Source organism: Microtus ochrogaster, linkage group LG4 (genome assembly GCF_000317375.1).
Source record: "Microtus ochrogaster isolate Prairie Vole_2 linkage group LG4, MicOch1.0, whole genome shotgun sequence".
Taxonomy (NCBI): Eukaryota; Metazoa; Chordata; class Mammalia; order Rodentia; family Cricetidae; genus Microtus; species Microtus ochrogaster.
In genome coordinates, this window is record NC_022030.1 from 52504464 (window position 1) to 52521218 (window position 16755).

The following is a 16755-nucleotide window of genomic DNA, read 5'->3' on the forward strand; positions in this document are numbered from 1 at the left end:
GCGGATCTCTGTGAGTTCGAGACCAGCCTGGTCTACAGAGCTAGTTCCAGGACAGGCTCCAAAGCCACAGAGAAACCCTGTCTCGAAAAACCACCCAAAAAAAGAAAATATTTAATTGGGTCTGGCTTAAAGTTTCAGAGATTTAGCATAGTGCAGGCTTTCTTCGGGTCGACAACCAGCTCCCAAATCATGACACAGAGACTTCTTATTAATTACAAATGCTCAGCCTTATCTTATGCTTGTCCCATTAGCCCTTATAGCTTAATTTGACTTGTTTCTCTTCATCTATGTTTTGCCTCAGAGATTTTCACTTTTCTTTTAATCTGTATGTCTTATTTCATGTCTGTGTGCCTGTCAACTCCCTGGCTGACAGGCCCTGAGCATCTCCCTCTCTTTTTCCCTTGTTCTCTCTTTTTTCTTTTCTTTTTCTCTTCTCTTCTCTTCTCTCCTCCTACTTAGTCTCTCTGCCTGCAGTCCCACCTCTCCCTCTACTGCCTAGCTATTGGTTGTTCAACTTTTTAATTAGACCAGACAATTGCCTTAGACAGGAAAGGTGAAACAGCAGCACATCTTTACATAATTAAACAAATGCAGCATAAACAAAAGCAACACACCTCTACATAGTTAAAGTAACATTCAACAACATAAACATTGTAACTCATCTTTATATAGTTAAAGAAAAATTCCACAACAGTTTAGTCTATGATTATCATGGTGGGACAAGGCAATGTACATGCAGACTTGGTGCTGGAGAAGGACTTGAGAGTCCTGCATCTTGATCTGCAGGCAACAGGAAGTGAGCTCTGTCACTTGGGGAAGCTTGAGCATAGAAGACCTCAAAGTCCACCTCCACAATGGCACACTTTCTCTAACAAGACCATATCTACTCCAACAAAGCCTTACCACCTGATAGTGCCACTCCATATGGAGGTCATTTTCTTTCAAACCACCACAATGTTTTTATAGATGAATGAACAAACAAGCCACACTCTATCTACACAATGAAAAGCTTTTACCTCTAAAAAGAAATGAATTACCCAGCCACAAAGACACTTGAAAGTCTTAAATACATATCACTGTGTAAATAAGCTACTAGGGAAAGGATTCACACTCTGACTCCAGTTAGGTGACATTTTGGAAAAGGCAAAATGATGACATGATAAGAAGGCTGTGGCTTTCAGAGTCAGGAGAGAGTAAAGGATGAATAGTTAGACCACACAGGAGAATTAGGACTGTGAAATGAGTCGGCCACAAACCCAGCTATCCCCAGACTTAAATCCTGTAGCTTCAGTAACATCACACCCAACATCCACTCTTTCAGGAGGGTAACATGTACATCCTTCCAGCCCCCAAAACACTAAGCCACTTCACTCTCTCCTTTCTTATAAGTTACCCCAGTAACAGCTGATCAGACAAGCAGATATGATGACTTCCTTGATGGTCAGCCATGCAATAAAGCATTGTTTCCTTGCAAAATGATGCTGCCATGGTATTGGCAGAACTCACACAGCTCCTCTTTTTTGCTCCTTTTGTGGTTCCTTCATGCTATTGCCTTGGCAATTATCATTGGTCATAGTGCTAAGAATGTGTGGGATTGAGCAATGCAGATGGGCATCCAGTTTTAGCCAGAGCTCCCAAAGAGTGATTTCTGACCCAGAGGCACCTGGATTTCAAAAACAAACAAGATTAGGGCAGAACAGAGATGCACCCAGTTCACCCTCAGCAGTGCTCAGGGAAACAAAAGCAATTAAGATGTTCTGTAACTTTTCCTGAAGAGATGGCACACAAATGTCTATTCATCTAGGGTAGGGCACCAGCACAGACCAAAGGAAAAAAAGATTCCACTAAAGTCCAACTTGGTGGAGCAATGAGTTAGCTGGAGTTCCTCATAAGGACAAGGTGAGTGGTGACCCACAGGAGCAAGAGTGAGGAAAGAGTTATAGCATAAGGCTTATAACAGACAATGATTGCTAGTTATCAGATGGCTACCACTGGTTGTTTGAGATATCTAAAAATACCATGTCATTTGGTTCAACCAAATAGTTATACTTTTTATAACAACCAAGAAGAAAAGAATAGGCTAAAATTGTAGTGATGATATTCTTTTCTAAAGATTTGAAGACCTAGAGCCTTGTGCATGCTGGGCAAGAACTTCACCACTGAGCTACATCCCTCACTGTAAGAAAATGTACACATTTTTCTACTTTTCTCAAATTAGAATTGGTTTTCTTTCATTATAAAAGAAACTCTTGGTTGTTGTTTTGTGTGTGTGTCTTTGTTGCTGGGTCAGGGTCTCATTCTAAACAAGCACTCTACCACTGATCTACATTCCCAGCCCTTAAAAAAAAAACAAGCTAAAATCTGCAGAAGAATGGTCACGTTTTGTAAATTTCCACACAAAACTCGCAACATGAAAACAGACAAAATGACTTATTTGCATTAATGATCAATATTAAGAAATAACTAAATATTTTTATATGTGTTCTTTTCTTTCTCATTTAAATTTAAATTTATTTATTTCCCCCATAAAACTGTTTGTACCTGATCATGGTAGCATACACCTATGATCCCTGTAAAAGACACCAAAAGTGAGGGTCAGGAGTTCAAGGCCAGCTTTGCCATATAAGATCCCCCTTTTAAAATTATACAAAATCCAGTTCCAGGCCTGAAATTATATGAAACCCAGTGGTTCTGAGCCAGACTCTGGCCACAAACCACCTCTCCCTAGACCTGTAACCCGCTATATAGATGACCTCTGCTCTGTAACCCACTATATAGATGACCTCTGCTCTGTAACCGCTATGTAGGCAACCTCTGCTCTGCAGTCCATTATCCTTGCTATCACAGCATTTTGCCCAGCTTCTGAACTTTTTAGGAAAAAAAAGGATAGGAAGTCAGTCTCCCCTTCCAAAAGTCAATTTTTTTCTGTCTCTCAGGTCAAGTACCTAGGCTTTCTGCTATTCCCTAAGAGACGTGAACTCAGTCTCAGTCACAGACAGCACAGGCAGACCCTCACATCTCCATCCACCATGGAAGACATTCTCTCCTTCCTTGGACTGGAGGGATACCTTAAAGCTCGGATTCCTTTGCTCTTCTTGATTGTCCCTCTATGAAGGACAAGGCCCCCTAACTGAGCCTCTCGACCCTACTAAGCCCATCACACCTAATTTTTCTCACCTCCAGGATGTACTCCTACAGGCCCCTGCCCTGGGTCTCCTTGACCTTGGCCAACCCTTTATTCTATATACACGACTGAGAAATGGGGAGTGGTGCTAAGGGTTCGGGACAAATGGGAGGACTCACCTTTGCCCCATTGCTTACCTTTCTGCACAGTTAGATACAACAGTTAAGGGATAGCAGCTTTGCCTATAGGCACTAGCAACCATCCCCTACTGGCCCAGGAGGCTTCTAAGCTCTCTTTTGCAACCCTCTCTCTGTCCTCTCACCCCACAGGCTCAAGGATCTGCTGTCACACAAGAGTCTCTCCACTCTGCCCCTTCTAAGCTTCTTCACATCATCCCCCTAGAAAACCCCAATATCTCATTTGGTTCCTGCCCTCCACTTCACTCTGACACTCTCCTTCCCAAGGCTTCTGCCCTCTCCATTCCTGCCTCGACTCACTTGAAACTCTGACCTAAAGACATCTACAACTTTCTGTTCTTCCCTCTGCCCTGTCCTGATGCCAGCAGGACCTCCAAGTCTAGAAGTTCCAGAAATATGCCTCTCCAAATAATAAACCTCTTGCTTCTACCTTCTGTGCAGCCTCTGGCTGCCACTCAGAGGTGGCTATAACTTTGATCCCCAAGCATCCTGTTTTCACCACTATGGAAAGGAACATCCCAGCTCCATTCTTTTTTTTATATTTATTTATTTATTATGTATACAATATTCTGTCTGTGTGTAGGCCTGCAGGCCAGAAGAGGGCACCAGACCCCATACAGATGGTTGTGAGCCACCATGTGGTTGCTGGGAATTGAACTCAGGACCTTTGGAAGAGCAGGCAGTGCTCTTATCCTCTGAGCCATCTCTCCAGCCCCCCCCCCAGCTTCATTCTTGACAACCCAAAATACCTTGTCTTCTCCAAGATCAAACAATCCCAATATGGACTGATGGTTCCTCCTGAGGGCAGGTGCCCATATTAGAGTTGTAAGCTGCTACTCTGAAGTAGGGTGGAACATATAGTCTGAACAAATCCAACACTTCCCTGAGCCCACACTAGGTATGGCCACTGTCACCACCCTTTGGGGAAGATTAATATCTGTGTGGCAGGGGCTAGCTAGTAATGCAGAGGGGAAATGATGATTCTGAGATTGCTCATGGGGGTACCTGCCACCCTTCTAGATAATAAGGTAGAGGCCATTTAACAATCTGCAATCATCTCACAGTCCAGGCTGCAAGAGACCCCCCAAATCTATATCCATATTTATTCTATCTATATCTGATGGGGAATCTTTGTCAGCCAATGAACTTTAAGAGGTGGGACCAAGTTAAAGCCTGACCTTTGAGTACCCAGGGGGAAGAACGCTGGTGACTCAGGATTTGTTCTCTCTCTTTGATTCCCATGCTACATAGCTGAACTTGGACTTTCTTGTTCCTGATTTGTGAGTTCTCCCTTATAATAAAGAAAAATATAATTGATCTATCTTGTAGTTGGCCAAGATAATTGAGCAGTTTGCGCCAAATTGTGGGGTTTGGGTTTTTTGTGGCTGGCCGCTGCTAGGCTCCATGTGGTGCATTTGGGTGTATAGCATCTCCTAGTGGCAGCCCTGAGTAGAATGGGATAATAGCTAATTTAGTGTGAAATTATTCACACTAATAATAATAGTGGAGAATAGAGTGAACACATGTGAGCTATTATTTATGGAAAATTTACATTGGTATAGTTTTTGTATATTGATAGAAGTTCAAAATATATTTGTTATTTCCGTTTACAATATTTGTGCACCTATGCAAAGTTATTTTGTCAGATTGTATACATGAATGTTTCTACCTCTGTTTAAGACATTTTGTATACAGATACAATGTTTCGGATATATTATCATATTGCATTATGCTGTGGAGATACATTCTGCTCCTTCAGCCAATAGCCTTTCAGATACCCAGCCCACTTGGGTGTGGTCTCTTATACTGTAAAAGCAACGGTAACCATGTGCCTGCTCTCTTGCTTCCGGCTCCTGCTTCCAGCTGCTAGACTCTGTTCCTGTTCACGCAGAGGACTGTTGTCTAGGACAGTGATCTGTAAGTTTTCCCCTTAAATAAATAACCCTTTTATTATTTATAATTACAAATTGGTGTGGGATTGTTTTGTGACGTCATAATCTGGCACCCGAACATTTGGTTTTAGAACCCCTTGGCTCTGCTACATGTCGCTGGCTCAGAGTGTGCCCAGCTTGATTGGAGCCTTCCCTCAGCCAGCTGTTGCTTGTGCGTGGAGCCAGCAGTTCATATAGATTTCTCATGCAGCAGCTTTTCTTGCTATGGATCAGCCACGGTTCTTTATATTTTCTCTTTACATGCCTTTGATTGGCTTCAAGTTCCCACGCATCCTACTGTTTGCCTCCTACCAGGGTGCACTGCAGACATTTGGGTGAGAAGCGAGCTTCCCAGGCCTTAGTCAGTTGTTCCACAGCGTTCTAATCATTTGTTTGCCTTTGCCTATTCCACTGCTCTAGAGACATCCGCAGAACACACAGTCTGTGATTTATCTTTAGGCATTTCACTCTGAAATCAGATTTCAGACCAGCCATGTGAATTCAACTGTACTGCTAAGCCCCATTGGGTTTGTTTTTGTAGGTGCCCCATGACACCTATTGGTAGGTAATGGTTATTGTACCTAATCCAGCTAATTAAACCACAGATAAGATTTAATATCATAAATTGCTAACTTAAAAGGGCAATATGTCAGACAACCTAACTGACCAAGGTTTCAATAGCATCTTTACTTACACCATGTTCAAGGTTTTACAAGACTTATATGATGTCCCTTCTACATCACTATTTTTGATTCTGGGGATTAGTCTTATCTTCAATTTTTTTTCTTAAAAATATGGTTTGACAATAGGGCTAAGAACGAGGCATTTTTAGAAATGTTACAGTCTTTACAGATTGAAATGACGGTTCTCAAAAAAGAGTTTGGAAATGTAAAGAAGGATATGACCACTTTAACTAATAAAACTCAGTCAACTGAGATACTTTTAGAAATGGTACAGACTGGTACGAAGCTTCTCAAAAAGAGGTCAGGAATCTGAAGAAGGATACCAACAATTTAACTAACAAAACTCGGTCAACTGAGGTACTTTTGGAAATGGTGTAGACTGATAGTAATTTATTTAAAGGGAGACTCAGCACTTAGGAGAAGGAAACAGCCAATTTGGCACATAAAACGCAATCAATGACAGTGGGTGCTGAAACATTATTTGAGAGAATTTGCACTGTTGAATGTATTAACTGGACTCTGTCAAAGGGGTATGACAGATTGATAGAATGTCTCTCCAGGAAGGTAATATGCATGCTATAAAGATTATGTCCAAGGATGAGACATTATCATTACTGGACATACTTCATATCTTGGAATCCTCAATGAGGGCATTAGAGCAGAACACTGGACAGGAGATTCAGACATTACAAAAGGCAGTAGTAAACAGATTTGAAAAGAATGAGAAAATTATCGAATTTGATGACCAGGAACAAAAGGTAAAAAGGCAAAATTTAATCTCATTGTTACATAAAAATCTCTGAGATAGCTTTCCCAGAGTTCTGCCTGCCTTTCCAGTAATAACATCAGAAAAGGTATCTGGCCGCAAGTACCCTAAGATTGTCAAAGAATACAAATGGGAGCCCATGAGTATGACCGATCTGAAGGAAATTAAACAAGCAATTGTAGCTTATGGACTACATTTGTCCTTTGTTAGGGAAATGTTCAGAACATGGACATTCAGTAGTAAAGCCACGCCTCAAGATTAGGCTCAGTTAATCTCATCAGTCCTACCTAGAAAGTGGACTGCAATTACTTTGAAGATTTTTTTTAAAAGAGGAGGCAAGAATTTTAGAGCAATAAGAAAAAGCAAAAGGACTTGAGATTTCCCTAGATCAAATTCTAGGTGAGGACTTTTCTCTGATCTTCAGAATAAAGCTCTTTATGATGACCACACCTTGTCCCTATGTAGCACAGCAGCTTTAAAGGCTTGGGACAGAATTCAGGTACCAGAAAGAAGAGTTGACTCATATCTTAGGGTTAAACAGGGTCAAAAAGAAACTTTTAGTGACTTTTTGCAAAGACTAACTAGGGCTGTACAAATAGGGGTAATTGACCAAGAAGCTAGGCATATAATAATTGAATCTTTGGCTTATGAGAATGCCAGCATAGAATGCAAAAGGATCCTTGGGCCTTTAAAGATCAGATCAGCACCCATGGATGAATGGGTCTTGCATACGATGAATGTTGAGACACTTGACTATGGTACTGAAGCTTGGGTAGGAAAAGCAATTTCCAATGGTGAGTTAAATATGGAGGATGAGTCAAAAACTCCAGTAGGAAAGAGGAAACATATTCTGGTAGGCTTCTATAAATGATTAAAGACCAAAGCTAAGAGTAAATAAATAAATGGCATTTTTATTGAAGGCTTACTAGACATAGGTGTGGATGTAAGTATCATTACTCCAGAATCTTGGCAACCAAATTGACTGAAACCCTATCTTGGGTAAAACAAAGCATGAGATGGGTTGAATGCATAGGGCCAGAAGGGCAAATAGGAAGACTAAGGCCATATCTAGCCAATATTGCAGTGAATTTGTGGGGTTGTGACATATTGCAGCAGAGGAATACCCAGATTAATATTCCTGCAGCCCAAACACTTATGTTTCTGAGGAAAATATTAGAAGATATTATAGATGATGGACACCAGCCATTTAGGCTCTACAAGAACACAAAGCAATTGATAAACCTTCCGAGGTACCAAACAGCCCTACATTTAAAATAGTTAACCGAGAAACCAATATGGGTCAAGCAGTGTCCTCTAGCTGAGGAAAAGTTGCAGGCCTTAGAAAAATTGGTACAAGAGTAACTAGATGCTAAACATACAGAAGAATCTACCAGCCCTTGGAATTTTCCTGTATTTGTTGTTAAAAAGAAATTTGGAAAATGGAGAATGGTGACAGATCTAAGGGTTATCAACAAGGTTATTCAACCTATGGGCCCTCTACAATCTGGAATTCCTCTGCTTTCTCTGTTATCAAAGGGATGGCCTCTTATTTATTTATTTATTTATTTTTTGGTTTTTCGAGACAGGGTTTCTCTGTGGCTTTGGAGCCTGTCCTGGAACTAGCTCTGTAGACCAGGCTGGTCTCGAACTCACAGAGATCCGCCTGCCTCTGCCTCCCAAGTGCTGGGATTAAAGGCATGCACCACCACCGCCTGGCCCTCTCATTGATTTAAAGGATTGTTTCTTCACTATACCATTATAAGAAAAGGATAGAGAAAAGCTTGCCTTCACAGTGCCTACTTATAATAATTCTCAGCCTACTAGAAGATATCAATGGACCATCCTCCCACAGGGAATGCCCAATAGCCCTACCTTGTGCCAATACTTTGTCAGCCAGCCATTGGAAATAATACTTAAGCAATTTCCTAACTCTATAATCTAGCATTACATGAATGACATTTTATTATCTGATTCAAATACAGATATTTTAGAAAGGATGTTTGAAGAAGCAAATGGGTATTACAAATTGCTCCTGAAAAGATTCAAAGAGGAGGTTCTGTTAATTACCTAGGTTACAGAATAGGTTTACAGAAAATTAGAACACAAAAGGCACAAAACAGGAGAGTTTGGTTGCGATTATTAGAAGATATTTCCAGTCTAAGATTGGCTGTTGGGATAGCACATGATCTAATAATTCATTATACAAAACCTTAGATGGTGTTAAAGACTTGAATAGTCCCAGAGAATTAACAGCTTAAGCAGAGAAAGAATTGATGATTGTTGAGGAGAAATTACAGGAGGCACATGTGGATAGGGTGAATCCAAATCTTAATTGTGTTCTAGTCATATTGCCTTCCAGAATTTCCCTTACAGAAATTTTAATGCAGAGGGATGATATTATCTTAGAATAAATCTTTATACTACATAAACCAAGTGAAAAATTAAATATTTATGTGGAAATAGTCTCTGAATTAATTATAAAAGGTAAATTGAGACTTCGTCAATTAGCAAGTATAGACTCAGCAGAGATTATAGTGTCTTTTACTGCTGAAGAAATAAAAAAGTTATGAGAAGACAATGAACTTTGGCGAAGTGCTTGTGCTAATTTTTTGGGAGAAATTAATAGCAATTATCCCAAAAGCAATAGACTTAACCTTATAAGGAGAATTCCTTGGATTCTTTCCCAAATTGTATGTGATGCACCAATAACTGGAGCCTGTACATTTTATACTGATGCAAATAAATCAGGAAAGACAGCTTACAAATTAGAAGAATTGAGTAAGGTAGAACAAAGCCCTTATAATTTTGTCCAGAAGGCAGAAGTATATGCTATTCTTATGGTACTAAGGGATTTTAAAGAACCTCTCAATATAGTTATTTGATTCACAATATGCAGAAAGATTTATTTTGCATATGGAAACTGCTAAATTTATACCAGATGATACAGAATTTACTTCATTATTCATCCAGGTGCAAGATATAATAGGGAATAGGCTTTGTTCTATATATAAACCCATGCAGGTCTGCCAGGTTCTCTAGCACAAGGTAATGCAGAAATTGATCAATAATTGATTGGAAGTGTATTGCAGGCCTCTGAATTTCATTAAAAAATTGTGTCAATAGCAAAGGTTTAAAGAAAGAGTTTTCTATTACATGGCAACAAGCTAAGGAGATTATAAAGAGGTATCCTACTTGCTCTTTCTATAAGCAAACACCATTGCCTGCAGGGAGTAACCCTAAGGGTACTCAAAGGAATAAAATCTGGCAGATGGATATGTTCCACTTTACAGAATTTGGTAAATTAAAATATGTACACCACACCATAGACACATATTCAAGTTTTCACTGGGCGACTGCCTTGAGCTCAGAAAGTTCAGTAATCACAAATGTATTAGAAGTTATGGCCATCATGGGTATACCTGCACAAATAAAGACAGACAATGGTCCAGCATGTATATCTAAGAAAATGAAACATTTTTTGCTTATTATAATATAAATCACATTACAGGTATACCAAATAATCCTACAGTTATAGAAAGGTCAAATCATACTATAAAGGATATGCTGAACAAACAGAAAGGGATTGAAAATACCCCAGAAATAGATTGCATAATGCTTTATTATCCTTGAATTTTCTTAATGCTAATGAGAAAGGAACAACAGCAGCGGAGAAGCATTGGATAATGGAAAAAACTCCTGAATTGAATCAACCAGTATATTTCCAGTGACCTCACACTGGAAACCAGGAGATGTACTACATTGGGGCGGGGTTTTGCTTTTGTTTTCACAGGAGAAGAAAAATTATAGATACTATCAAAATTAATAAAGATTTGGTTTGAAAAGGAGAAACCTCTTCAAAAAGAGAAATGACAGCTCATCCACAATGGTGACAATAATACAGGTGGTGGGAAAAGCTCATAAGGGTTAAGGCAGGGTTCTGTTCTTATCTTTGCAGGAAAATACTCTTCATTACAAATTCAAGAGACCCTGGATGTTTGAATGCTGACAGAAGGAAAAATAACTATCCACTGTGGAACATCTAGAAAACAGAATATGGTTTACGAATCCAGGTACTGTTTACACTTGCATTTATACACACACACAACACACACACACACACACACCATATATATATTAATATAATCAGCTGGTTTTGGAGTTGGATACTGGCTCTGTACTTCTCTAAATCTAAGCTTGTTGTTGAAAGAAACATTCAGTTTCTGTCTCATATCAGAAGCTATCTGGTATGGGACAGAAGGAAGATTATAGGAAAAATTTTACTTTCCCCATGCCTATTTTGTCTATATCGTATTCTTCATTGAATGTATGTTTATATGAATGACGTTTAAGTTTTCCACAATGAACAATAGATTTTCCTACAGATCCTTTTCTTGCAATAATCTTTGAAGTTTCTAGGAAGAAGATGGGGCCCCACAGCAACAACTCCACCTAGTTGAGATGACATCAGGATGCTGACAGCACTACTATAAGACTGCTTTTTTTGGGTACCAGTTGCTAAAATGGTGTGCCTTCTCATGACATTCTGGCCAGAACTCCATTTAAGAACTTAAAACAAACAAACAACAAAAATAAAAAACAAAAAAACTCTATCGACTGCTCAAAAATTGTTTGCACCTATACTAGATAGTAGTTTTGAAACTTAACCATCACTTTACTTTTGCAGGATCCCATTAAGAGAACATCACCCCCATGACAGCGGGAAGAAATTCTAGAAGACGATGCCCCCAATCCCCAAAAGGGTAGTTCATAGCGTTGGGAACACTGTTTAGGGGTTGTTGATTAGTACTTATACTAGATAAAGGGTTGGGGTGAAAATTATGTTTGTTCAAAAAAGGGGGGGGATAGTAATAGTGGGTAATAAAGTAAATAATTGTGAGCTATTATTTATGGATAATTTACATTGGTATAGTTTTTGTATATTGATACAAGTTCAAATTATATTTTTACTTTTGTTTACATTATTTGTACACCTATGCAAAGTTATTTTGTCAGATTGTATATATGCATGTTTCTACCTCAGTTTAGGACATTTTGTATATTGATACAATTCTTAGGATATATTTTCATATTGCATTATATATTACTCTTACCTCTGATAAAGATACTTATACATTATTGACATTTTGAGGTCATTGTCCTCATTTGTTGCACATTTGTTTACAGATTATTTAATATTCTGACATGAAGTTTTAGTCTTTAAGTTATACAGGTATTAATTATTATAGGTCAGAGTTGTTTATGTTTGTTGTATGTATAATCAGATCAATTAGGTTCTTTAGATACATAGAGATTGTATTCTGTCTAGATAGGTAATTTTCAAGGATTTGGGGAACATGGCATTTAAATAACTTTGGGCTCAGTTGAAGTGAGACACGATTGCTTCTGACAGCACCAATCTATTCCCAAGAGAATGTTGAGCACTGAAGACACTCCACTTGGAGCTTGTTTTCTTCTTGGCAAGACTGGCTCTTGGGCAAGAAACTGACAATGCCTCAACCACTGACAAGTTACATGATATCTGGAAATGGATAAGCAGGACTGTCAAATCTTGCCAAGATAGGGAAAGACAGTTTTGAAAAATTTTTCCTGCCTCTGAAAATGGTCTGTCAGTTACATTAGGCCAAAGTTGGTTGCTTCAACATTGCAAAATAAGACTTTGGATGATTGCTCAGGTAGCTAATTGTCTCCATCATCTATTGCTTGCTTTGGAAGCTACTTGATTGTACTTCTTGCCTGCTCAAATAATATTATCTCCCTTCTCAGGCCTTCGATGGGGTTGAAGATTAGATAGTTGTAGTTACTGTACTCTTACAATCTAGCCAAGCTATTTCCTATCAAGGACTTAGACGCCTTAGGATAGAATGTTTATTAAAACATTTAGCATATGTTTCTTGCTTAATATTGTTTATGCTGGTTGTAATTCTAATTATATTGGTATCTGTTCCTGTGTATATAGTTTTGTATTGGCTTTGGAACTCTCTTATTTAAACAAAAGGGGGAGGTACTGTGGAGAGCACATTCTGCTCCTTCAGCCAATAGCCTTTAAGATACCAGCCCACTTGGGTGTGGTCTCTTATAAAAACAGCAGTAACCACGTGCCTGCTTTCTTGCTTTCATCTCTGGCTTCTGGCTGCTGGATTCTGTTTCTGTTCACGCAGAGGACTGTTGTCTAGGACAGTGATCTGTAAGTTTTTTTCTTAAATCTATAACCCTTTTATTATTCATAATTCTGAACTGGTGTGAGACTGTTTTGTTACTTACATCATCAGCATTATATAGCTACCTCTGATCAAGATATGTATACATTGATTACATTTTCCTCATTTACTATACGGTTGTTTATAGATTGTTTAATATTCTAATATAAAATCTTAGTCTTCAAGTTATACAGGTATTAAGTATTATAGGTCAATATTTATTCTTATTTGTTATACATATAGTCAGATTAATTAGGTTCTTTAGATACATAGAGATTGTATTCTGCTTACATAGGTAATGTTCAATTACTTCAAAGATCTGTAAAGCATGACATTTAAATAACTTAGGGTTCTGTTGATCTAATACACGATTGGTCCTGACAACACCAATCGATTCCCCCCTGTAGCGGCGTAAATGAACGGCAGACAGAAATTATAATAAAATATTCAGCTTTAATTATGAAAAGACTTACAGAATCAAAGTTCCCGCAGAGAACAGGAAAACAGAAGGGGCAGGGGGGAGCACACCAGCAATATTCATTAGTAAAAAATATCCTCAGGGGACCCCGCCCTACAAGCAAGGTGATTGGCTGGGGCTTCCCTACACCCCCCAAAAAATGTTAAGCACCAAAGACATTCCACTTAAAGTTTGTTCTCTTCTTGGCACAATTGGCCTTTGGACAAGAAACTGCCCATGCCTCTACCACTAACAAAGTACACGGTGTCCAGACTAAATAAAGAGGACCACACACACACACATTACTACAAAACCTTGCCAAGACAGGGTAAAATGGTAGTAAAATTTTTCCTGTCTCTAAAATGGTTGTCTCTATCATATACTGCTTGCTTTGAAAGCTGCTTGATTATACTTCCTGCCTACTCAAGTAATCTTTTCTCCCTTCTCAGGCCTTCAATAGGGTTAAAGATTAAATAGTCTTAGTTACCTTCTTACAATTCAGCCAGCCATTTCTGATCCTAGGGTTAGACTCTTTAAAATAAAATGTTTATTAAACATTTAACATGTGTTCCTTGCTTAATATTATTTATGCTGGTTGTAATTTTGTACTTGATATCTGTTCCTACTGTATATAGTTTTGTATTGGGATTAAAACTCTCTTATTTAGACAAAAGGGGGAGGTGGTGGGGAATCTCTGACAGCCAATGTACTTTAAGAGGTGGGACCAAGTTAGGGTGTGACCTTTGAGTAGGGGAGTGGGGGATGTCGGGTGGCTCAGGGTTCGCTCTCTCTCTGTGGTTCCTGCACTACATAGCTGAGCTAGGACTTCTTGTTCCTCTTTGTGAGTATGCCCCTTATAATAAAGAAAAATAGAATTCATCTATCTTGTAGCTAGCCTGGTATTTCTCAACCAGAGTTAATTCAACATATGTGTGTATGTGTATATATACATATATATTTACATTTTTTTGTACAGGGTTTCTCTGTTTAACAGCCCTGGCTGTCCAGGAACTCGCTTTGTAGACCAGGCTGGCCTCAGACTTTCAACTCAAAAGAGATTCACCTACCTCTGCCTCCTGAGTGCTAGGATTAAAGGCCTGTGCCACCAAGCCCAGCTAAGACCTCCCTTAACCCAGCCTTTTGGAAGACTGTTCTAAATGAATCCCTGAGTCTCCTCCTCATCTATGGCAGTAACAGTGTTAAGTTGGGAGCCCCTCACATCTATTCCAGCCCGAGGCCTGGTCTGGACTCCAAATCCCAGCAGGCCAGGTTCTGACCCCTCTCTGGGGATGGGGTCAGGACCACTCCCCAGGGTATTTAAGTGATCTCCCAAAAGAGGAACACATGGTCTTCCTTTCTTCTTCCCAGGGGTTGCGTTTTTTGCAGCTTCCCGGTTCCCCCTTGGGGCCACCCGAGAGCGCAGATCTCCCATTAAACCTGGATATTTCTTAATTCTGCTTGTTTTGATTTGGCTTGATTGGGATTTTTGCATCGGCAAGGAGCTCGCGTTAGGAAGTATTCCTAACAATACCTTCATGCTTCCTTTGTTCTCCCTTACAATAGTCCCTTCCCCATGTAACCCTAAACTCTACGTTCTGTAACCCCCAAACCATTTCCTTCCCCCTTATCACCTCCAATGCCTCTTTACTCTTTGGAGACACCAGGTGACCATCTCTTTAGTAACTGTTCTCTGTCCTGCTTCATCAGGATGTACTAATACATCAATTTCAGGAACTGTATTAGCCCCGTAAGGAGCTCTCTTTTGGTGTCAATTCAAGCTCTACCAGGGTAAAGATGAATTCACTCATGGTTGCTGCTTCTCCACTCTGTTATTCCTCAACTCACCCTATACAGAGAAGGAAAATTCTATACTTTCTTCCAAGTTTCACATAGGATTGACAGGCCATAGCTCCCCTTCCTCTCCTGCTCCCACGTTGCAATCAGAATTAGTTTGGCAGCCTCAGCTGCAGGTGCCTTGGGTCACAATCTGAACCCATCTCAACAGATATCCACCCAGCTAGCACATACCTTCCAGGAATCAACACTGACTATGTGATTACTTCAAAACCAGCTCACTTCTCCGGCCTCAGGGGTCCTAGAAAATCGAAGAGCTCTTGACTTAATAACACTGAAAGAGAGGCATTGTCTCTTGTCTCTTTCTCAAAGAAGAATGCTGCTACTATATAAACCAATCTGGCTGGGTGGAAGAAAGAATTGAAGCTGCCAACTCCTTTGCGGATCTCCCTTGGGCCCCTGGCTCTTGAATTTCTTTGGTCCACTGATTTTCATACTTTTTGTAATAATGATTACTTCCTGCCTCTTTAGGTTCTTTCAGGAAAGAAATTAGCAAAATTACCTGATGGTTGGTAAGCCAGATGCTGCTGACAGAATTTCCCCAAGACTCCTACCATCCCCAGGACTCCTTGCCATCCTGAGCCACAGACTGTTCCATTCGGCCTGCACTTTTCTAGCCACAGATGGTCCTGCAGAGCCAACACAGTGAATACAACAACCTGCTCTTCCCAGCCTTTGCCAGTGTTCTGGGGGTTCCCCAACAACGCCCCAGTGTCGTCAACAGGAAGTAATCATAGGAAAGGATACAAAAGGCTGGGGTGTCTGGTCCCAAGAAATCCCTTTCCCGAAATTTGGCATTTAGACAAAAGCCAGCATTCCCTCGGGAGCTTGAGAAAATAGTCCCCACCTGCTCAAAAGGGTCTTTCCTTCTTGTCTCTGGCAAACTGGACTTCTGTCTTCCATTAACATATGCCTGTGGTACCTTTGAGCATAAAATGGTCTATGCTAGCTTCTAGGCTCCTTCAATCCCTACTCACAAGTACCTGTAATACACTTCAAAGCCCTCCACCCCAGCTCACAGCTTCCCCTCTTTACCTATCTGTTCCTTTAAAACCCTGGAAATCCACCCCCCCACTGTGACCCCCTCCTCCCCAATCCACCTCTACTTTCCTGAGAAAGCTGGAAATCCCTGGCAGTTTGGAATGTCCTTTTTCCCTTTTTACCCACTGAGCAGCTACTCGAGTTCCTTTACAGCATCCATTTCATTCCAGTACAACCTATGAAAGGCTGATAATTTAGGTCTGAGGGGATGACTGGGTAGGTAACCACTCTAAGTTTAGACCCCCAGACGCAGCAGCATCGCAATCATCTCTCATCCTTGTCCTCCACAGCAAGACGGAAGGCAGAAACAGGAGACTTTCTCCAAGTTCTCAGGCCAGCAGCAAAGAGACCTCTCGCTAAGGCGGTGGAAAGGTAATAACTGTCTTTTGTCCTCCACCTCATGCTGTGGCATGTTTGGGCCTGCACCCCCCCCTACACAGATGAAGAAGAAGAAGAGGAAGAGGAAGAGGAGGAAGAGGAGGAG

General features: G+C 40.2%; 1 protein-coding gene across 2 annotated transcripts in view; it reads right to left on the reverse strand.

The window, feature by feature from the left end:
* Mogat1 (monoacylglycerol O-acyltransferase 1) overlaps positions 1-16755 on the reverse strand; it is a 33778-nt gene that overhangs the window by 14793 nt on the left and 2230 nt on the right. Inside the window, exon 2 of one of the 2 annotated variants that reach the window (XM_026786498.1) lies at positions 372-376. The exons of the other annotated variant lie outside the window; for it this stretch is intronic. Coding sequence (XP_026642299.1) covers positions 372-376 — 5 coding nt within the window. The remainder of the gene's footprint in view (positions 1-371; positions 377-16755) is intronic. 2 annotated transcript variants of the gene reach the window in all.